General features: G+C 47.7%; 1 protein-coding gene across 1 annotated transcript; it reads left to right on the top strand.

Moving 5' to 3' along the window:
• The first annotated feature begins 16,854 nt into the window (after positions 1 to 16,854).
• On the top strand, positions 16,855 to 19,896 carry LOC113836408 (putative transmembrane protein INAFM2). The gene has a single exon (XM_027422196.2). The coding sequence runs from the start codon at positions 17,019 to 17,021 to the stop codon at positions 17,469 to 17,471; it is 453 nt and encodes a 150-aa protein (XP_027277997.1). The 5' UTR covers positions 16,855 to 17,018; the 3' UTR covers positions 17,472 to 19,896.
• The last annotated feature ends 1,065 nt before the right edge of the window (positions 19,897 to 20,961 follow it).

The raw sequence follows: 20,961 nt of genomic DNA, 5'->3' as shown, positions 1-20,961 counted from the left end.
AGCCCCAGCTGGCATTGAGTGTTTTGAATAAGCAAAGTTGCTGGAGCACCCATCTCCTCTTTCTCAACGCTTCCTCCTAATGAAAATGAGGGTCAGGTGAAGCAATATGCCCCTCACCCATGACATTTCTCTGGGCTTTTGAGCTTCTGAGTGAAGACCTAAAACCTTCACTGTTCTACACGGCCTGGAGAAGCCCTTTGCCCCCAGCCTCCATTGAGAGCCCCGTTTCACACACTGGGACCCTGGGGGCCAGAGGTTCTAAAAGGCAGAAGCAGCCCTGCTCTAGACCCCTGCTCAGGGTGTCACGATCCTTACACTGTCCCTATCTATCCCATAGGTCCAGGTCCAGCCCAGCTTGGCCCCAGCCACTTCCTCTTACCTAACCCACTCTTATCGAATTTCTTAGCCCAGCTGGGGAGGCTAGAAGCTCTACCCGTGGTTTCCTTCCCCTCTGAGGCCCTGGCTTTCTGCAATAGATCCCACCAGGCATCTTTGTGCCACCCCTGATGACTGTGAGGCCTTCCCTGTGCCCTGGAATTACTTCTGCTGGTCAGAGCCAACACAGGAGAGTGGGGGGTGGGCACGGGGAGAGCAGGCTGGATGGACAAGTTAGCTAGCATTAGTGAGAAGCAAAGGTACAGCTATGGGGCTGTGGCACATGCCAGTTGCCCCAACACTTGCAAGTAGGAGGAGGGGGCTCAAGAGTTTAGGCCAGCCTGAGCTACAAGACAGCCTTCCCCTGCCCCCGCCCCGCAAAAAGTAGTGTGCATGTCAGTGGAAGCTGGCTCAGAAATGGTTCCCAGAAAAGCAATTCTAAGACCAGAGAGGCAGAGCCTATAGCAAGATCTAAATGAGCCACCAGGAAACAGCTCCCAAACTCCTACAGGTGACAGGTGCTCCAACCCCTCTCTCAACTTCTCTCCTGCCCTCTCCCTCTAGCCTTGGATCTTCCTGGGGGCCTCTTCAGAGCTCCTGCATATCTGCCTGTCTCCCTAGGGTCAGGTTCCCTCTCTGTTTGAATGAATTTTGCAAGGGAAATCCCTGTCCCTTCCCAAAGCCCTACACCTGTCACCTGCAACGGATCTGGCCCCCACATCCAAGTTCCTCCTTTCTGTCCTGCCTAAAGCCATAGGCCTAGAAGAGAGCCTAGGCATGAGGGATGTTTCTGTTCCTCCTTCAAAAATTTCCGGACTCTGCTCCTTCAATCTCAGACCCTAAGGCCACAGAACGAAGGTTTCATATCCCTATCCATTGATGGCACCTCCTGGACAGGTCCTGGGATTCCCAACTGTAACCTCAATGGAGGCATGTAGTCTCCAACCAAATCCTAATGCTGGCCCTAAGAATGGCAAGCCACTTGAAAGACCTTTACTGAACTTAAAAATACATATAAGTTGCCCAGCACTGTGGCACATGCCTGTAGTCACAGCTCTTTGGAAAGGCAGCTTGGAGACAGCAAATTTCAAGACTAGAGCTTGGAGCATCTCTAGAGGATTGCTAGAGCTCTGTTTGGAGTTCTAGGCCAGCCTACAGACTGGACAATGTAGTGAGAGTCTGCCAAAAAAAAAAAAAAAAGAAAGAAAGAAAGACTAAAAAAATCATTAAAGCTTTTAAAAATAGTAAGTTGACAAAAAATGCAAATAATAGAGTAGCTGTGGCAGAAGGAAGTCACAGGAATACATTTGGGGAGTTGGCCTTGGACTGACTCTTGGGCATTGCTGATTGGAAGGCACTGCTGGCAGGAGGCCAATCTGGCCCCCAGGGTGGACCGCGGAAGGACGAGGATGCCCCCTGCTGGGTGCACTGGAAAGCCAAGCCGGCTAGGGAAAGAGGCGGAGTCGAGGAATCAACCACTCCAGGAAGTCGCTGGTAGATCTGTGTCATTTGTGATACTGAGTTTGACATGTGGGAGCTGTGGGCTGCGCAGACAGGGTAGGAGCTTACACTCCACAGCAAGGGGAGGAGGGGCGAGTACGTGGGGGGAGGAAACCGGGGGGAGGGGGAGCGGGCTAGTAGGTCCCAACTTCCCGAGATCATTTGTCAGTGTGGCTCCGGACTTGCAGGGTGACTGGATTTCCAATCTGCTCACCAAAAAAAGTTCAGGAGTGAACTTCTGAGCTGAACTCTTATCTCCAGGCGTAGAGTTACCGGCCAAGTAGGTCATTTTCCTACATGATGCAACAGGATTCAGGAATAGGGAGGCACACTGTGTGCTGCGGGCCAATGGCTATCTTGCTCCTGAGATGGGTCACGTAGTGCATCCTTTGGCATCTGTTTCCCACACACTACTCTATGAAGGCAGCCAATCACCAAGTAGGTTTATCTTCTGATACCTTGTCTTCTGCACCTCATCTTTCTCACCTATAAAGTGGGAATAGTCCCACCTTATGGGGATAGCCCCAGCCTGCTGGGGCAAGGGCTGGGTCCAGGAGAAGGCAACCACTCCCGGAGGCTGCTGATAGATATGGCATCTGCAAGCCCATGTGAATTTGACATGTGAGCACTGTAGGGAAAGAGCTCACGCTCAACAGCTGCCTCGAAAGGATAGATCCCACCTTGCCGTGCTCACAGCCTGACCTAGGACACCCCTCCCGCCTGGGCTCCCCCAGTGCTGGAAGTACAGGCATGTACCAGTGTGCCCAGCCTTTTTAATTTCTCCTTGTGCAGTTAGTCCCTGAATCCATGGGTTCCGCATCTGTGGAGTCAACCAACCACAGATGGTGAAAAGTGGCATCTGCACTGAAAATGCAGACATGTTTTCCTTGTCACTAGTCTCTAAATAATGCAGGGTAACAACTATTTACATGGCATTTACATCATATCAGGCATAAGTGATCTACATACGGCTTAAGGATGTGGAAGGTATGGTAGGCAACATGCAAAAGCTACACCATATTATGTAAGGGTGTCTTTGGATTCTGCCGTGTATAAGGGATCCAGGAACTCACACCCCATGGATACCGAGAGACAATTTTATACATGCTACGCTTTCCACGAGTGTCTTCACTGACTTACTGTACGTACACACACACACACACACACACACACACACACACACACACACCACTGTTTGTATGAATCAGGTGCTGGACCCATCTCCCCAGAGCAAGCTGAATTAGCGATGCTCCGAGCTGTAGTCTTGAAATCTGCTGTCTCCAAGCTGCCTGAAGACACACAGTTTTGAGCAATAGGACTCAAATCATTAACAAACGGCAGCCTCCCATGAGCAACTCAGCTCAGCCTCCACAGCTGATGAGACAGACACAAGAATGCCGACCCAGTGCTATTGCTGTGTCCAACTGTGCCTCAGCTGAGACTCCACCAGCTGCCCACTGCAGTGCTGAGTGTGAGCAGAGGAGGGACAAAGATGGAACAGGTGCCAAGACACTTGGACAACCAAGAAGATTCAAGCACCTCTGAAGCTGGTATGGCCCAGGCCTGTAATCCTAGAATTCAGCAGGCTGAGGCAGGAATTGTGGCCAGTTTTGGCTACAGAGTTGAGTATCTGTTTAAAACAAAACAAAACAAAAAGAGCATAGATACCTACAATCTAACACTCAAGAGGCTGAAGCGGAAGGATCGTAAGTTTGAAGGCAGCCTTGGCTACATAATAAGATTCTGCCTCAAAAATAAATAAGTGAATAAATAAAAGTTCTCTAGAGCTGGGCATTGGTGGCACACACCTTTAATCCTAGGACTCAGGAGGCAGAGGCAGGTGGATCTCTGTGACTTTGAGGCCAGCCTGGTCTACAAAGCGAGTTCCAGGACAACCTCCAAAGCAATATATAGAAACCCTGTCTCAAAAAAAAAAAAAAAGAAAGAAAGAAGCAAACAAAAAAAGGTCTCTAGAATTCTAGGGGTAAGATGTTGCTTGTCGTTTCCCTCCTAACCCTCTGAGAACCATCTGGAACTTCAAAGTGGAAAGAACAGTCTCGAATGTGGGTTTTGTTTCGGTTGTTTTTGAGGCAGGATATCTCTGTGTAACCCTACCATAACCCTGGCCATCCTAGAACTCACTACGTAGATCAGGCTGGCCTTGAACTCACAGAGATCCACCTGCCTCTGGCTTCCCAGTCCTGGGATCAAAGGTGACTGTACTTTCCTTTTGAAGTGCCATTGTGGATTAAACTTACCTGCTCCAGTCTCGGTGGGAGTCTGTAGTAAATGTTGGCTGTGGGCTCTTAGCAAAATGACTGAGCTTGGCGTTCTAATAAACTTGATCATGTCCTGATTCCTCTAGTTCTAAAAATCTCTTTCCAATTAGGTGGGCCAACCTTGCCACCTATGTCTCCAAGAGATGGTTTCCTCAGGGATAAGAGCTGCAGATGGCAGAGAAAACATGACGCTTGACTCAGTGTTTCTTTAGACATGGTCACTTAGCTTTTCTGCCTATGTTTATACATCTGTGAAAAGGGCCAGTTTTCATAAACACAATGAGAATAAATTAGTTGACGTCTGTCTCTACTGGGCATAGTGCATCACACATATGAAATTCCCTAGGTATAATTGATTGCTTCTGTCTTTACTCCTAATTTGGTCATCCCCCACCTCTTTTATTTTATTTGTTTATTTGTATCTGAGAAAAACAACAGCTTCTTGGTTCTGTGACTAGCAGGAAGCTAGTGATTACAAAAAATATTTTGGGAGAATCAGAAGCAAACACATCTACTCCGAAGGAGCAACAGCCCAAATCCACAAGGTAAGATGAAAGGGTTTCACAGGGAGATCCAGGCTTGCCTCCAAGACATCGGCTGTACAGGAACAGGGTGGGGAAGTGTCGGCTTAGCAGAAGCATGTGTGAATAAAACAGGGATTTTGCTGACAGCCAGCGCCATCTGAGTCAAAAGACAGAGCTGCCAATAAAATCAAACGCTTTTGAGTTGCCGGATGGAAGCTGACTCTGAGCCTAGTGGTTCTCCATCTTAAAATTTCATCAGAATCACCAACGCTACATATTCCCGACTGTACACAGGCCCTTGGAATCAGGATCTAGAACGAAAGGAGAGAACAAGGCAGTTAGGGAACTGGGACGTCTGTAGATCTTCACTCTCTGGTGCCCGGGCAGGCACTGTTGTAGAACCAAGGAAGACCGCCCCATTCTCTTTCTCTGCATTACCAGCTCACACATGAAATACTTGTGGATTTCTGTCTAAGTTGCTTTATTGCAGGAAATGCATAAACTGGAGGGCATTTGGTAGAGATCAGTCAGGATGTAGAATGTATGCAACATTTTGTTGGACCAGTATGGGAATCCCAGGAGAGAAAACACAAGTGCCTAGAAGCTCCACCTTCATTTGGATGAGCCTTAGTCTCTGGGTTCCAAAGGCCAAAAGTGGAGACAAACCTTGGGGCTGGGAGTGTATGCTGTATGCTTCCAGAGAAAACACTTCTAAAGTGGGGAAACAAGTAAGGATGGAACAAAAAGGGAAATGATCAATGATGCAGCCACAACCCAGAATGCCTCCATAAGAAGTGTGGTGATTTGAATGAGATTGGCCCCGAGGGATTCATATATTTGCATGCTTGGTCCTCAGTTGGCAACTCTTTGGAAGTACTAAGAGGTGTGGCCTTGTTGGAGTAGGTGTGTTGCTAGGGGTGGGCTTTAAGGTTTCCAAAGCCCATGCCAGGCTCGGTGTCTCTGTCTTTGTCTCTATCTTTCTGTCTCTGTCTCTCTCTGTGAGTCTTTCTTTCTTCCTGCCTACCTATGGATCAGGATGTATAAAGCTCTTAGCTATTTCTCTAGCACCATGTGGGCCACCATGTTCCCACCATGATATAATGGACTGAACCTCTGAAACTGTAAGCAAGTAAGCTCCTTTGTAAGAGTTGCCTTGATATTGTGACCCTTTATAGACCAGTAACTAAGACAGGGAGCTCTGGGGTTACCATGACCCCACTGAGCTAGCCCCTACTAAACAAAGAAAGATCTGTACCTTTGAGAGGGGTCTCAAAGCCTGGCAAGGCAGTTCTGTTGGCAGCTGAAGGAAGTATCTAAGGAAAAACTCAGTCATAAGCCCTCAGCAGCCAACACTCCTGACAACATAGTCCTAAAGACAAGATTGAGGTCTGCCTGCAGTGTCTCTTTGCATGGTTCAGACCCGCTCCCTTCACCAGGACTAACTCCCTCACAGTGATGGCATTTTTCTCTGGGAAACTTACAAAATGTGAATGGGATGAGCTATAGGTCTCACTACCACAGTCAGATCTTGGTGTCACACAGGTACTCCTATCCTTCCCCGTCCTTTATTTCCCATTTTGAGTCTCTTTACCTTCAGTGTGCACTGCTGCTGGTGTAGGTGAGTTATCTTTCCAACTATGCCTATTTTCCATCAAGATCAAGCAAGGGAACACCAAGAGACACCCCAGTAGATCCCCTAGATACAGAATAGTTTCCTTCTCCACTACATAATGGCATTCCAAAGGATGGGGGTCAGTTACCCTGCCAGCAAGTGACTCCTGGTCTTGCTTCCTGGTCTCCTTGCACAAGGATTCCAGGTAGAAATGAGCACTTTTATGGGATTTTGGTCCTATTCCACACTCTGGAGCCAAATTCTCCAAACGCTGGAGTTGCTACCCAGAACTGTAGGAACACGGGGAATGATAGATGAATGAGATCATTCATATTTCCATCTCTGGTTTCCTAAGACTTTATACTCCACATGTTCAACCATGGTACCATATAATGGATATTAATTAGGGTGTACACATCCCCTGGATCCCTGAGGCTCATTTTCTTATCACTTTAACTCAGAGAGACTAGTCCATTTTTGTCTCAGCTCTGTTCAACCTGTAGCATCAGGTTGGTGAATTGTGTAACAGGCCAGACGATGCTGTGATCATATGCTACTTTTGCCATAAAGTGCACTGTCCTGTGAGACCCCTGTGAGCAAGTTGACACTTTCTAAGCATCCCAGACAGTGAGTGGTCTTTCAGATGGAAACCCAACTCCATATCCAGGAAATGCACCAGCTTGAGTCAAGTGAGGCACCAACTTTTCTAGAATAGAACAGGTGCAATATAATCGACTTGTTACCATATGGCAGGCTGACCCTTGGGTTTGGGAGGTAATAGAGAGGTCAGTCTTGCTGTATGGGAGTCCATTCTGGTGGACAACCCTTACCATCACTTACAGGCCTGTTCACAGCCTCCATGTAGACTGCCACGGCCATTCATGTGACCATTGTGCCATACATGGTTGTCGAACATCTCCTTTGTGCTGGGTTCTCTTAAGTGGACATTAACATGTGACACACAAATTTCCCCACTTTGTACCTATTGCCATAGATACAACACCTCCCTGTTTCCTGGACGTTCTTGCTCTTCATCCTCATTTGCTGCAGCTCGTGAGCCTGTACAGATTTTCACGTTAGATATCTATACTGGAAGGTCTTGATGATAATACAATCCAGTCAAGTATGTCTTCAGTATATAGGTGGACACTATATCTAGTATTTAGCTTTCATGCTTGCTTCAGTACTCAAGTACTCAGTACACACACACACACACACACACACACACACACACACACACACACACACACACACCCCTGAGGAAATAGGAGAATTACAGCTACGTTGCCTGAGTGCTGTGGGAGCCTTCCTCTAAGTCAATGTCTTAGTCACTGTTCTATTGCTTTGAAGAGACACCATGACCACAGCAACTCTTATAAAGGAAAGCATTTAATTGGAGCTTGCTTACAGTTTCAGAGGTTTAGTCCGTTGTCATCATGGTGGAGAGCATGGCGGCATGCAGACAGACATGGTGCTGGGGAGGTCACTAAGAGTTCTACATCGGGATCCACAGGCAGCAGGAAGAGAGACATGGGGCCTGGCTTGGGCTTTTGAAACCTCAAAGCTCACCCCTAGTGACATATTTCCTCCAACAAGGCCACACTTCTTAATCCCTCTCAAGTAGTACCACTTCCTGATGACCAAGCATTCAAATATATGAGCCTATGGGGGCCAATCTTATTCAAACCACCATAGTCAAGTTCTAAATGTAAAAATGGAATCAGATTTAGAAATTGGACAGCATCTATAGGTTTTTATTGAAGCAGCTACCATCTGTCTCTTGGTCTTTTATCCACTAGTTTTGTTTTAAAATTTTTATTTGTGCATCTTTAGTACATTTTAGAAGTTACTTTGTGAGTGTGTGTGTGTGTGTGTGTGTGTGTGTGTGTGTGTCAGTATGTTTGTGGGCACAGGTGTGCAAAGGTTTGTATATGGAGATCAGGGGACAGCTTGTGGAAGGGGATTCTCTCCTCTCCTTCCAGGGACCAGTCTCAGGTCATCAAGCAGCAGGTATCTTTACCTGCAGAGCCATCTCAATGGCCCTATTAGTATATCTTGACAGTACAAAAAAAAAAAATAGGTTTTAAGATGACATTTTCTTTTTTCTTTTTATTTATTAGTTCTAGTTAGGGAACAAGCTTGTTTCACATGTAAGTCCCTTCTCCCTCTCCCTCCCCTCACCCCATCCCTCCTCCCCCACCCCCAGCCTACCCCCTACCCCATCCACCCACCAATCCCCAGGCAGGGTAGGGCCCTCAACGGGGACTCTGCAACTTCCACCAAATCTTCCTGTGCTGGGCCTGGGCCCTTCCCCATGTGTCCAGGGCCAGAGTGTAACCCTTCACGTGGGCTCTCAAAGTCCCTTCTTACACCAGGGAAAAATGCTAATCCACTTCCAGAGGCTCCCTGGAGTGCAGAGGCCTCCTTATTGATATCCATGTTCAGGGGTCTGGATCAGTCTTGTACTGACCTCCCCGACAGAAGATGACATTTTCATACATGTGAATAATATACTTTGATCACATTTAGCTGACATTATCCTCTCTCCTCTCCCCCGTCTTCTTGATTCCCCTCCCCCTCCCAAATAGTCCCTCTTCTGCTTGCTTCCATGTCTTTTTTAAAATCTAGATTCCTGTGAGGGCTAATTTTGGTTGTCATCTTGACTGCATCTGGAATTAACTAAAAGCAAGCTGCTGGGCACCCTGGTGCAGGATTTTCTGAATCAGATTATTTGGAGCAGGAAGACCCACCTTAAATCTGACCCACAGCATCTGCCCTTTGCTGTGGCATTTCTTCACCAATTTTAGGACCAACACCTTCAGGATTTCAACACAGACCGAGTATCAGCAGCTCTCCCGGACTCCTTCAGGCCTCCAGTGCCAGGTCAGGACTGCAAGGCATGTAGCCTGGCAGACTGAACAATTACTGGACTCTTGATCTCTACAATGTGAGGCAGCCATTGTTGGACTACCTGGACCACCTCCCAGAAAGACAATCCATTCTCTCAGTTCTGTTCTTTTAGAGAATCCTAATACAGTTCCTCATGTGAAAGAAAATGTGACATTTGTCTTTGAGTTTGGCTTATTTAATTAACAAGCTATATCCATTTTCTGGAAAATGACATGACTTCATTCATTCACTCATTCATTCTTATTCTTTTTTGCTTTTTGAGACAGGGTCTCACTGTGCAACCTTGGCTGTCCTGGAACTCGCTCTGTAGACCAGGCTGGCTTGGATCTCACAGAGATCCACCTGCCTCTGCCTCCCCAGTGCTGGGATTAAAGATGTGTACCACCACACCCAGCTTGTTATTTTTCTTGATGATGGTTATCCTAATTTGGGTAAAATGGAATAATTTTCAGTTTGCTGTTTCCTGATGGAAAAGGATTAAACACCTTTCCCCATATTTTTCTATTTCAATACTTTTTAAACCATTTCCCTTTGAAGATGTATTTTTATTTTATGTGTATGAGTGTTTGTCTAAGTGTACATATGTATGTGCCTGATGTCACACAGAATACACACACAGGCTAGAAGAGGGTGTCAAATCCCCCTGGAACTGGAGTTATATAGTTGTAACTCCATGTGGGTACTGAGGACTAAACTCAGGTCCTCTGCAAGAGCAGCAAGTGTTCATAACCACTGAGCCATGTAGCCAGTCCCTCTTCTCATGTATTTATTGGCTATTGGTATGGTTTTTTTTTTCCTTTGGAGAACTGTATATTCAGTTCATTCACCCATTTATTGATTGGATTGTTAGTTTTCTTGGTGTTTGACTTTTAAAAAATTTAAAATCTTATTTGATACATATGGCTATTTTGTCCACCAGTGTGTGTCTACACCACATGTGTGCCTGGTGCCTTTGGAACCCTGGGACTGGGGGTACAGACAGGTGATTGTGAGGTATAACATGAATAATAAAAGACGCAGAGTCAGATGTTGGGGTTCAAGCTTCAAGTTGAAGATAAGAGAAGCAAAGCAGCCAGCCACAGCTCTTACCTCTACCTCAGGCTGCAAGGGCTGTCCTGTCCTCACAAATTCTCAGAGACAATGCTATCTCCACCAGTCCTCAGAGGCAAAAAGCTCCGAGTTCCTGTCTCCTCCTCCTTATTCTCCTTTCTCCATCCAATCCTATCACTCCTGTCTCTACCTCCCTAGTGCTGGGATTAAAGGCATGAGCTCTGTTACTCTTCACTCTTGTGCAGGCCAGGGTAGCCTTGAACTCAGAGAGATCCATCTGCCTGTCTCCAGAGTCCTGGGATTAAAGGTGTGTGTCAGCACCACCTGGCTGTATGGCTTGCAAGTATGGCTGCTGGGATTAAGGGTATGCATCACCACTGTCTGACCTCTATGGCTTGTGGCTAGCTTTGCTTTCTGAACCCTCAGGCAAGCTTTAATAAATCATAAATAGTAATCACCACAGTGAGGGGCCCTGTGGGTGCTGAGAACTAACACTGGATCCTCTGGGAAAGTGGTCAGTGCTCTTAACCATTGAGCTATCTCCCCAACCCATGAATTCTTCATATATTCTGGATATTAATCCCCTGTCAGAGGAATAGCTGGCAAAGCCACCTCCATACACTTCTGTCAGATATCTCTTCACACTGGCATCTATTTCTTCCGCTGTGAAGAAGCCTTTTCATTGATGAATCCAAGATGTTAGTTCTGTTTATCTGAGCTCTTAGAGGCCCATTCAGAAGGTACTTGTCTATTCCTACATCTTGAAGAGTTTTTCTTTAGCAGCTTCAAAGTTTCAAGTCTTATATTAAGTTCTTAGACCTTTTTAGAGGTTTCATAAGGTAAACATTATTTTCATAATACTGAGATGATAATTTGCCTTTTAAATTGTATTGACATTTGTACCAATGGTGCAAAGGTAATAGTGCATAAAATTTTGGCATCTTTAAACAACAAGAACAAGGAAGTGACACTAAATGGAATGCCAATGCTAAATGACTAAGTTTAACAGAGGAAAAGAAGCTGGGTGGTGGCGCACATCTTTACTCCTGGCACTGGAAAGGCAGAGGCAGGCAGATCTTTGTGAGTTCAAGGCCAGCCTGGTTTAAGAGCAAGTTCCAGGGCAGACTCCAAACCTACAGAGAAACCCTGTCTCAAAAAACAAAAATAGATAGATAGATAGATAGATAGATAGATAGATATAAATAAAAAGAGAGGGTGGGGTGGGTTGGAGGGTTGGAAGGGGGCATGGGAGGATGGGGGTGAGAGGGAAGGGGGATTGATATGTAAAATAAGGTTGTTTCTAAATAAAAAAATAAAAATAAAACTATAACTAATTATAAAAAATAAAAAAGAGAAAAGAAAAGGAAGGAAAAGCCAATTTCACTTAAGAATATCCTTCACAAAGCAATAACCATTGGTAACCAAACTGAATCATGACACTTACAAACATTTCTTTCTAATATTCCAAGTGATTGAGTGTAAAGCGCTCTACTGCACACAGGAACATAACTGTCCTTTTGGGGGAATCACTTGAGTGACTGGGTTATGAACTGAAGTAGCCACCTTCATTGTGGAACATTATTCTCACTTGAAGAATAACTGACAGACAGCTATTGTCATGTAGACTTGACTATGTGGCAGCTGTTTTCTCAAATGTGAACCAAGTGTTCCTGTCACTTTAAGGAGGACTGGCATCTATTACTAATGATAAAAATCTGACCTTTCAAGTAAAAATAGAATTTGGAATAACATGTATGCACCATATTATGACCTTGACTGAATTCCAAGGGCTTAAACTGTTGCTGGTGTTACCAAATATGATTAATATATTGCATAGTTAAGTGTATCAGTATTTGGAAATATGCATACATCAGTAAATCAAGATTTTCATAATAACCAAAACAGGATGTTACAAAATCATACATAGGTAAAAGTGCCATTCCAAGAGCAAGGTGGACAATGACTTTAGCATCAAGTATCAAAATTCCATTGATATAGTAATAATGGGGTGCAGGGGTTTTTTCGTTTGTTTGGTTTGGTTTTTTGAGACAGGGTTTCTCTGTGTAGCCCTTACTGTCCTGGAACTGTAGACTAGGCTGGCCTTGAACTCACAAAGATCAACCTGCCCCTGCCTCTGCTTCTGCCTCTGCCTCCTAAGTGCTAGGATTAAAGGTGTATGCCACCACCACCTAGCTAGTAATAATATTTTATAGTCTGCAATGCAACTCCCATTTAGTACTCCTTGAGATTTGGTGTAGTACAAAAAATAGCCACAACAATCTGAAACACTACTAAAATACTCTTCTATTTTCCAACCACATATCTACATGATGCCAGATTTTCTTTATATATTTTGACCGAAGGAACACAGTGCCAGCAAAAGTAAGACTCCAGCTGTCTTCCATAAAGCAATGTTCAAGAGAGTTGTAAAAATGTGAAACTGGCCAGGCATAGTGGCACATATCTTTAATCACAGCACGGGGGAGGCAGAGACAAGGGGAGCCTTGGCAATTTAGTAAAACCCCATCTTAAATAAAGCCAAACTACTTTAAAAACACAAACAAAACTTTTTAAAATAAATATTCTTATTTTCATAAAAATATGCTCTTTGTTCACATGCAATGGAATTGTAATACCCTAACAAAATCATATTTTATCAATTCCTGCCTTCTTTTTAATATGGCAATATATCAATAACTATAACCCATACAAACAAAAGTTTTTTGTTGTCTGTCTGTGACACCAAGACTGGTCTGGAACTCCTGGCCTGAAGTGGTTTCTCTACCTCAACCGAAAAAGGAGCTGGGACTACATGATTGTGCTACCAAAGCTAGTTCTGGAAACCTGAAACTAAAATGCTTGAGAACCCCTGGCACAACTGAGCCACAATGTACCATTGTGAGCTGCCCTGAGAGATAGCTTGTCTGAGAGATACTATAGTATCAACCTGGTCCATAGATATACTGGTTGGAACCTCCCGCCCCCCCCCCCACACACACACTGGAAGCTCTTTGTATTAGCTATATCAACAACTGACTTCTATTATTTTACAGAGCCTGTTCTGAAAGGGCCTCTTGCTGGCCTACAGAGGGCAGTTCACACTGAGAAGAACCATGATACTGGTATCCTTCCCACCATTCATTCAGACATTCCTGTTGCTTTGATATCTAAGCTTGTCTGAGTCTTCTTGGCAAACTTAAATAGGTTCCTAGCCATACACAGATTACACACGGAAGCACCCCACTCTGTTTGTTTGTTTTGTTTTTGTTTTTTCGAGACAGGGTTTCTCTGTGGCTTTGGAGGCTGTCCTGGAACTAGCTCTTGTAGACCAGACTGGTCTCGAACTCACAGAGATCCGCCTGCCTCTGCCTCTGCTGGGAGTGCGCCACCACTGCCCAGCTCAGTTTTTTGTTTTGTTTTGATTTTTGAAACCTTCTTCCATGGTAGTTCTGACATTCCATTTTACTCTGGTGTTTCTCCAACCTCCAAGGTCTTTGCCAGGACAGAAAATCCTGCCTTATAGGGCAGTGCTCCCATAACAACAGACTCTGTGATTCAATACCATGTTCAGCCCTTCCCACACCCCACTAAACTATACATCTGTCTCTGGCCCCTGCCAGTACAGACTTGTAAATGTGGAGACAGAGGCACCTTCCTTTGGTGCCTGCCTAGGGACAATTGCCAGGGACAGTAGCAGCAGGGAACCATCCATAGCCAATCCCCCTAGCAGCTAGAGGGATGAAGATGTGGTACCCTCACAAAATCCACAACAGAGACGAGGTTTGGTTGTGCTACCAAGCAGAGAAGAGTAGGAATCCAGTACACAAGCCCCGGAGTCAGGAAGACTTGGGTTTTAACTGAATTCTGGTTATGTGACCTTGGATAAGTGCCTTAGCCCTTTTGAAGCAATTTCTTCTACAAAATAGAGTAGATGGTAACTACTTGATAAATTGTGAATACTTATGACACTCGACATAGTTCCTGATACATCCAAGGCCACAGTTCCTGCTGTTGCTTAGAACTTTTCTGAAGGTTGCCAGGGCAGACAACGTGGCGCGCCAGCGGTGACAGTCGTTTAGCTGCTGCTGCGGAGTTCTCCGCAGGATGTTGTCCAAGAAGCTCCAGAGCGCTTGAGGATATTCACCAAAGATGGCCTTTTGGATCCATTCTGTCCCCAAACTTGCCTTGATTCTTGAGTTCCTGCCTAACCTTAGTGGGGGAGAGGCACTTAGAAAAGCATATTCACTTTCAGGCCACTAGGGGGCCATTTAGTTGTCGGCAACAGGAATACACTAATGGTTTCTTAATGGCTCAGGCACCAGGGAGATCAGGCTCAATTATATCTGAAAGCATTTTGAGTTCCAGGGGTAAAAGACACTATGTAAATCCAGATAATAAATAGTGCTTATTGACGACAGGTTAAAGAATCTGGCACCGTTTCATTTGGGGAAGAATAGGGGAGGAATTGAATAAGGGCTTCAAGTACATCATTGTTTAGAATAAAAAGAGTGACATGTTGTTTTCCTACTCTGCTGGGAAGCAAGCAAGAAAAAGGAAGTGTAATTTGCAACAGAAATATGGAGAAGTAATATGGAGTGCACTCCAGGAAGGGGACCAAAGGGGCTCCATACGGGTGTTATGTGGGATCTTAAAGCATAATTCACCTTGGGGTGGTTGTATGATCAATCCTGCCAGGAAGGTCAGAGAACAACAGAGAAAAGAGAAAGCAGCATTTGATGGCAATTCATGGATGTTAACTCTATAGGTCACCTTCAAGACTAGCTCTGGCTGCCCTGGGAGCAGGGTAGTGAAATCTCTCTCTCTCTCTCTCTCTCTCTCTCTCTCTCTCTCTCTCTCTCTCTCTCTCTCTCTCTCCTCTCCCTCCCTCCCTCCCTCCCTCTCTCTCTCTCTCTCTCTCTCTCTCTCTCTCTCTCTCTCACACACACACACACACACACACACCACCTATCAATCCAAAGAAGCCAATAAACACTCCAAACTCCCAATTCCCAATGTCCTTGTAATTTCTCAGAAAGTAAAAGGGCAAGCTGTTCCTTGAAATGGCTTGAGTTGGGCCATTTTGCTAATGGCACAGCCCTACCTGAGCCTCCACCAGGACTAGATTAGAAGCCTGTGGTCCCAGCAGCCCACCAGTAGCTGCTTCTGTGCCTAGGGATGGGAGGATTGGGTAAAGGCTTGGGTAAGGACCATCCAAGTCAAAGGCTCCTGGAAAAGGAGAGTTGGAAAGGGCAGCGGGAGTCCTGCCCCACAGGTCAGAAGCCAGCCAGGCCCTCCCTCGCGGAGAAGGTACCCCACCCCAAACTCATCAGAACCACAGTCTCCCTCTCATACACCCCTCACACCGCAGTTCTCTCATCCATTCAGACTGTTCACAAAGACAGTTTTTGGGAACACGGAAAGACTCAAGCAGGAGGGCACCAGATACCACAGTGAATCCCATAGAGACGAATTAGAAAGGAAAGAAGCAAAGAAGGGGAAGGCTTAGAAAGAGGGGTCACAGAGAGCCCCTGCAAGCCGAGGGTTGTAGGCGCCCAAAGGGCTGGAAGAGCAAACATAAAGTCTAGAGCCTGGTAGGACAAACCTCAAATGGGAAAAGACAATTCTCTAGACCCTGGGGCTGAAAAACAAAACAAAACAACAACAACAACAAAATGAAAACGCTGGGAGTCGCCTTCCATCAGCTCAGTGCAGCCCCTTGGGTACAATGCAAGGCCAACTTGGGGAATCAAAGACCTGAGTAGGACCTGAGACCTGTTCTGAGATCTGAGATTAAGGGAGTAGACGAGTCTAGGGAGGAAACTTCGGCTCTGTCCCTAAGGCTCACGGCAGCCGGACTCAGGGGTCCTAAGAGGACCCCAAAAGACAAGATTCGTGTATTCTCAGAATCCAGCCCAACAAGAGAAAAGAATCGCGACAGACAACGGTTTCCGTGTGCGTGCGCTCCAGGTCTCCAGACCTGAACCCGCTCTTCGGGGTAGAGGGGTCTGGGACACCACTACACCCCCTCCGCGAGAGCTAGTTGGAGATCAGGAGCTTAGTGTCAGCTTCAGAGGCCTAAGGGACCGGGACCTGGTTGACCCTACCACCTACCACCTCCTAGCCTGGGACGACGTGGGCAAATGCCTGAATTGACAGCTCTCCGCCCAGCTCGCCCTCCCTCCCGCAGAACGCCCCGCTCCCCCTTTAAAGGAGCACCGGTCGCCCCTTTAAGGCCCAGCCTCCCTTAACTCTCTCTTAACTGGGCGTCCCCGCGGGGCCCGCGCCGCCCAGCCGCAGCCGCCTCCCCGAGCGGTACTTCCGGGCCTGTACATCGCCCTTTTAAGAGGCAGCCCCGGGCAGCGCGCGGCCCCGCCCCCTGCACCGGCGCGCCCCGCGGGGGAGCCGGGCTGGAGCTGGAGCGCGCGGTCCGCGCGGCCACCGGAGACCAGGCGGCCGGCGGCCGGGCAGGCGGCGGCGGCAGCGGATGGGGACTCGAGTCGGCGCTGTGGCTGTGCGGCGGCCGGGAAGCAGGCGGGGCGCGGCGGCGGCGCTGCGGCGGACGGGCCCGGGCGGCGGCAGCGGCGCAGCGGCAGCGCAGCGACGCGGTGGCGGGCTGCGGGCGGGCGGCGTGAGGAGCGGCGGCGGCGGCGGAGCGCGGGGCCGCCGGGAAGCTAGGGCGCCGGGACGCCCCCTGCCCAGTCCTCGCAGGCCGTCAGGCCCCCTCCAGCCGGGGCCGTGGAGCACCGGGCCAAAGGCCGGGGGCCCCCCATGAAGGAGCGCGACGCGGCGGCCGAGCGGGGCAAGCCGGCCACCTACACCGGGGACAAGAAGGCGAAGATGGCGGCCAAGACCAACAAGAAGTGGGTCCGGCTCGCCACGGTGTTCGCCTACGTGCTCTCCGTGTCGCTGGCCGCCATCGTACTGGCCGTCTACTACAGCCTCATCTGGCAGCCGGTGGGCGCCGGGACCTCGGGGGGAGCCGCCGGCCCGCCCCCCGGCGGCTCCAACGCCACCGGCCCGTCTGGGACTTCTGGGGCGGCGGCGGGGCCCAACACCACCGTCGTCCCGCGCGAGGCGCCACGCGACGCCCCCCCGCTGCAGGCGGCGGGGCCGGCGCCCCCGGAACCCGCTGCAGACAACCCCCCGGCCGGGCCGCTCGAGCGGCCGCGGGGGCCGGACGAGGACGAAGAGGAAGCGGCTGCAGCGCCCCGGAGTCGTTGACCCTCTCCGCCTTGGGGGCGGTCGGGAATCTTCGTTCCCCAAGCCCATAGGCAGGACTTTGCAGCAGGACCGGCTCCGGAGCCCTCCGGAGTGACCCCTACGCGAGCGAGCGAGCGAGCGAGCGAACGCCCCCACACACCTCAGCGATCGCCAGCTTGCCCCGGGAGCGGGCAACGCACAAACGGATCTTCAGCCAAGGGACCACGATTCGCCGGGGACTCGGGGTTTGATCTTCCCAGCACCGTGCTGCGCCAGGGCCCTGAGCCATAAGGGGAGCTGGGGGTGGGGGGGTGGGGAGAGCCTAGCACCCAGCCCTTCTGCGCCGCTAGCTCTGGTGTATCCTAAAGCAGGGGGTGACTCGGGCGCCCCATCCCCAAGACTCAGGGGAGGGGAGGGAGTTGTGTTGGGGCTCTTTTTTTTTTTTTTTTTTTTTTTTTTAAATAAGCTGAAGCTCTCTAAAAGAGGAGAGCACCAAAAGTAGCGGAGCTCAGGTACGTCAACCTAGTTGCAGTGGCCAGACAAGCGTTTAATTTATAGATCCCTGTATATAGTTGTTGACATATGCACTAGAAGCTATAATCACATAGAACTCTATGTATTTCCCCACACCCTGGGTAGCTACTGAATGGTGGGGGTCCAGCAAGGGCTATTTGCTGGCCTCCAATCTGCACTTAGCCAGAAGGGCACAAACACAGCTGGGTTTTTTGTTTTGTTTTGTTTTGTTTGTTTGTTTGTTTGTTTCCATCACCTACTCTTTCACCTGTTCCAAGGAAGATAACTTCCTGACATTGTTACACAAAAGTATGTCCATTCTTAGACTGCTAACATGACAGTGGATAAACCTTAGCAGTAGATACAGTTTAGGGAGGGTGGGGAATGTGCCGATACCCCTCTGGTTCCCATCCTAGAGCTCCCACCAAAGTGGCTTCCTGTTGTAGCCCTGAGTATCTGGATATATGCCAGGGGCAATGGAGAGGAGTAAGTGCTGTGTTTAGATCAGTCCCTTCCCCTCACAGAATTCCTTTAGGAAGAGCAAGCCTTTTTAAGTATAGTGATTGGCAAGTGCTTTCTCTCATTCCTTTTCCGTCTCCTGAATTATCTTATCTGGTTCCAGATCTTATTTAATTTCTTGCCCTTCTAGATCTCGTCTTACTCATTTTTGCATTTCCTATTTTTCTGAGCCTGAAACAACACAGCAGCTTGCTGTTAGGACAAAATCAGTTTCAAAACCAGAGAGAGCTTTGATGTGCTCTGGTTTTGAGTTACTTTATAGGATCAGAAAGAACAGAAGGTAGGAGTCAAGCTTAGGCGTGTGCAGAGATAGCCGTGAAGAGACCAGCCATGGGAAGATTGAATTGGCAGCTTGATAAGCTCCCACTTAAATACAGCGAGTTTTCTAGGTGGTGACAAATGTCAAGGAATACACACACACACACACACACACACACACACACACACACACACACACTCACACATCACACACACACACACACACACACACACACACACACAGAGCTCCAGGAATACACACACACACACACACACACACACACACACACACACACACGCACACACACAGCTCTAGGGCAGCAAGAATTATACTTCTTCAATTTGGATTCCATTTCCTCTGCCACTTGCTTTTAGGCAATTGAGTGTAGGTAGTGACAGAGATCAAACCCCTTAGTGTTTCCTTTTTGGGAAATGAGCTACTTAAAAAAGAAACAAACAAGAACCCTGCCCACCTTGGACCTGAACTGTCTATTCAGTTTTCTGGCCTACCTTGTAGTTAGCTCTGATTTAAGTTTACAGGACAACAGTCTTGATTTAAGCCATGTCCTGTCCTGGGCAAGAAAGTAGCTCCTAAGCTGGCAGCTTCCCAGCAGGCTGCCGACACCCCAAGGTGTCTGGGCTTGGAGATTGCTTCACAGCTGATGAGGACTTGGGTCATTAGGAGGCCCATGGGGACTTTTTAAATTTTTGATGAGAGACTTGGGGGGGAAGAAACATAAAATGCCACTTTATAACTTCAATAATAGCCTGTAATTTATATTTATGGTGTGAATTTTTAGTCCTATATTTTAATAATTTGTAAATTGATCTCTTATTCCAAGAATCCTCGGGACTCATGGGAGAATATCTGGGAGTCCATTCCTCCTCCCCTGGTGACCCTGCTTTATGGACTGTTTAAATTCACTTTGGGGTGAATCAGAGTCTGGCAAGACCACTGTGGTCCAGCTGGCCTCCCGACTCTCCAAAGCCTTCACTGGAATTGGGACATTTTCTCCAGCCCTAGCTGTGAACACAACCAGAGACATTATTTGTAATTCAGCCATTCAAGATATACCTGTACTTTAAAAGTCCTGTATATTTTTTAAAAGTTTTATTTTTCAGGTGAACAAAAATACATTCTAAGAACTCTGCCTAAGCCTGTGTAGGTTGATCATTTCTCTTACTGACTTCATGGAGAAGGAGTAGAGGTGGTCTCAGATGCAATGGATGGGTGGTGATGAATAGGTTTAGAAGGAAAAAGCAATTGCCTTGCTGTTGTCGGTGCCTGCAACTGAACAGATTAGAGAAGGATGGCAGGATCCATCTTAGTCTCAATGATGCCAGCTTTTGCCAACCTAAAAAAGCTGTAGGGCAAGAAAAGTTCTACCTAGCTAAAGAATACCTAGTTAAAGGGCTAGTAAGTGTGACTATTAAGTTTTAATGACAAACATTTAGCTGTCTGAAGTGAAGATACAGTATCCTGCTAGCATCTCACCTTAAACTGTTGGCCTTTTGCTAACTCAGGAAATGCTAACACTGGAAAAGACAAAGCCATGCATCTGCACTGCCGGTCTGCATCAGAGCCTGTCTCCCCTGAAGCCAAGCTGCTAAGAGGTATAGGTTGCTTCAAAGGTGAGGGTTCCCCCCCTTAAAGCAAACAAACAAAAAAGACATGTGGGTGAAAATCATAAATATAAGGGATTAGTTATGCTACAAAAATACATGGTACGAAATTGAGCTCAGCTCATTACCAGACAATGGTGCCCAGTACAGATTCAGAGTGAGAAGCCTGTGTTGGTGGAGCCCCCTGTGGCCTGCACTTCTCCAGAGCTGTTAGGGAGTAGCCACTGTGCTTTTACTTCACCTTGTAGTCTGCAGGGAGGCCAGGAAAAAGTCCCACCCTTCCTTTATTTCCCTCTTCAGCCTACACAATGGCTTTCAGTGAGAGGGCTTGGTAAGGCAGAGGAGAGTGAGTTTAGTGGCTTTTGACTCAGCCCCTCCTTTCTGCGGATGGGGACATGTGGCTTCTACAGCTGCACACAGCTTACCACATTGGCCAAAGACTGCAGTAGGTACATGGAGAGCCTGCTGGCTGATTAGAACAGGGCCCGATGGGATGGGAACAGGCGTCGGAAACAGCTTTCTATGCAAATGTTGGGAAGGAGCAAAACTGTCCATGTTTTTAAGCCTGGGAGGTCTGTGCAAAGGGCATTAGAGATTT

The sequence above is a fragment of the Cricetulus griseus genome, chromosome 6, assembly GCF_003668045.3.
Source record: "Cricetulus griseus strain 17A/GY chromosome 6, alternate assembly CriGri-PICRH-1.0, whole genome shotgun sequence".
Classification (NCBI taxonomy): Eukaryota; Metazoa; Chordata; class Mammalia; order Rodentia; family Cricetidae; genus Cricetulus; species Cricetulus griseus.
The sequence above is the reverse complement of the archived record's forward strand: the minus strand, read 5'-3'. Positions and strand labels throughout refer to the sequence as shown.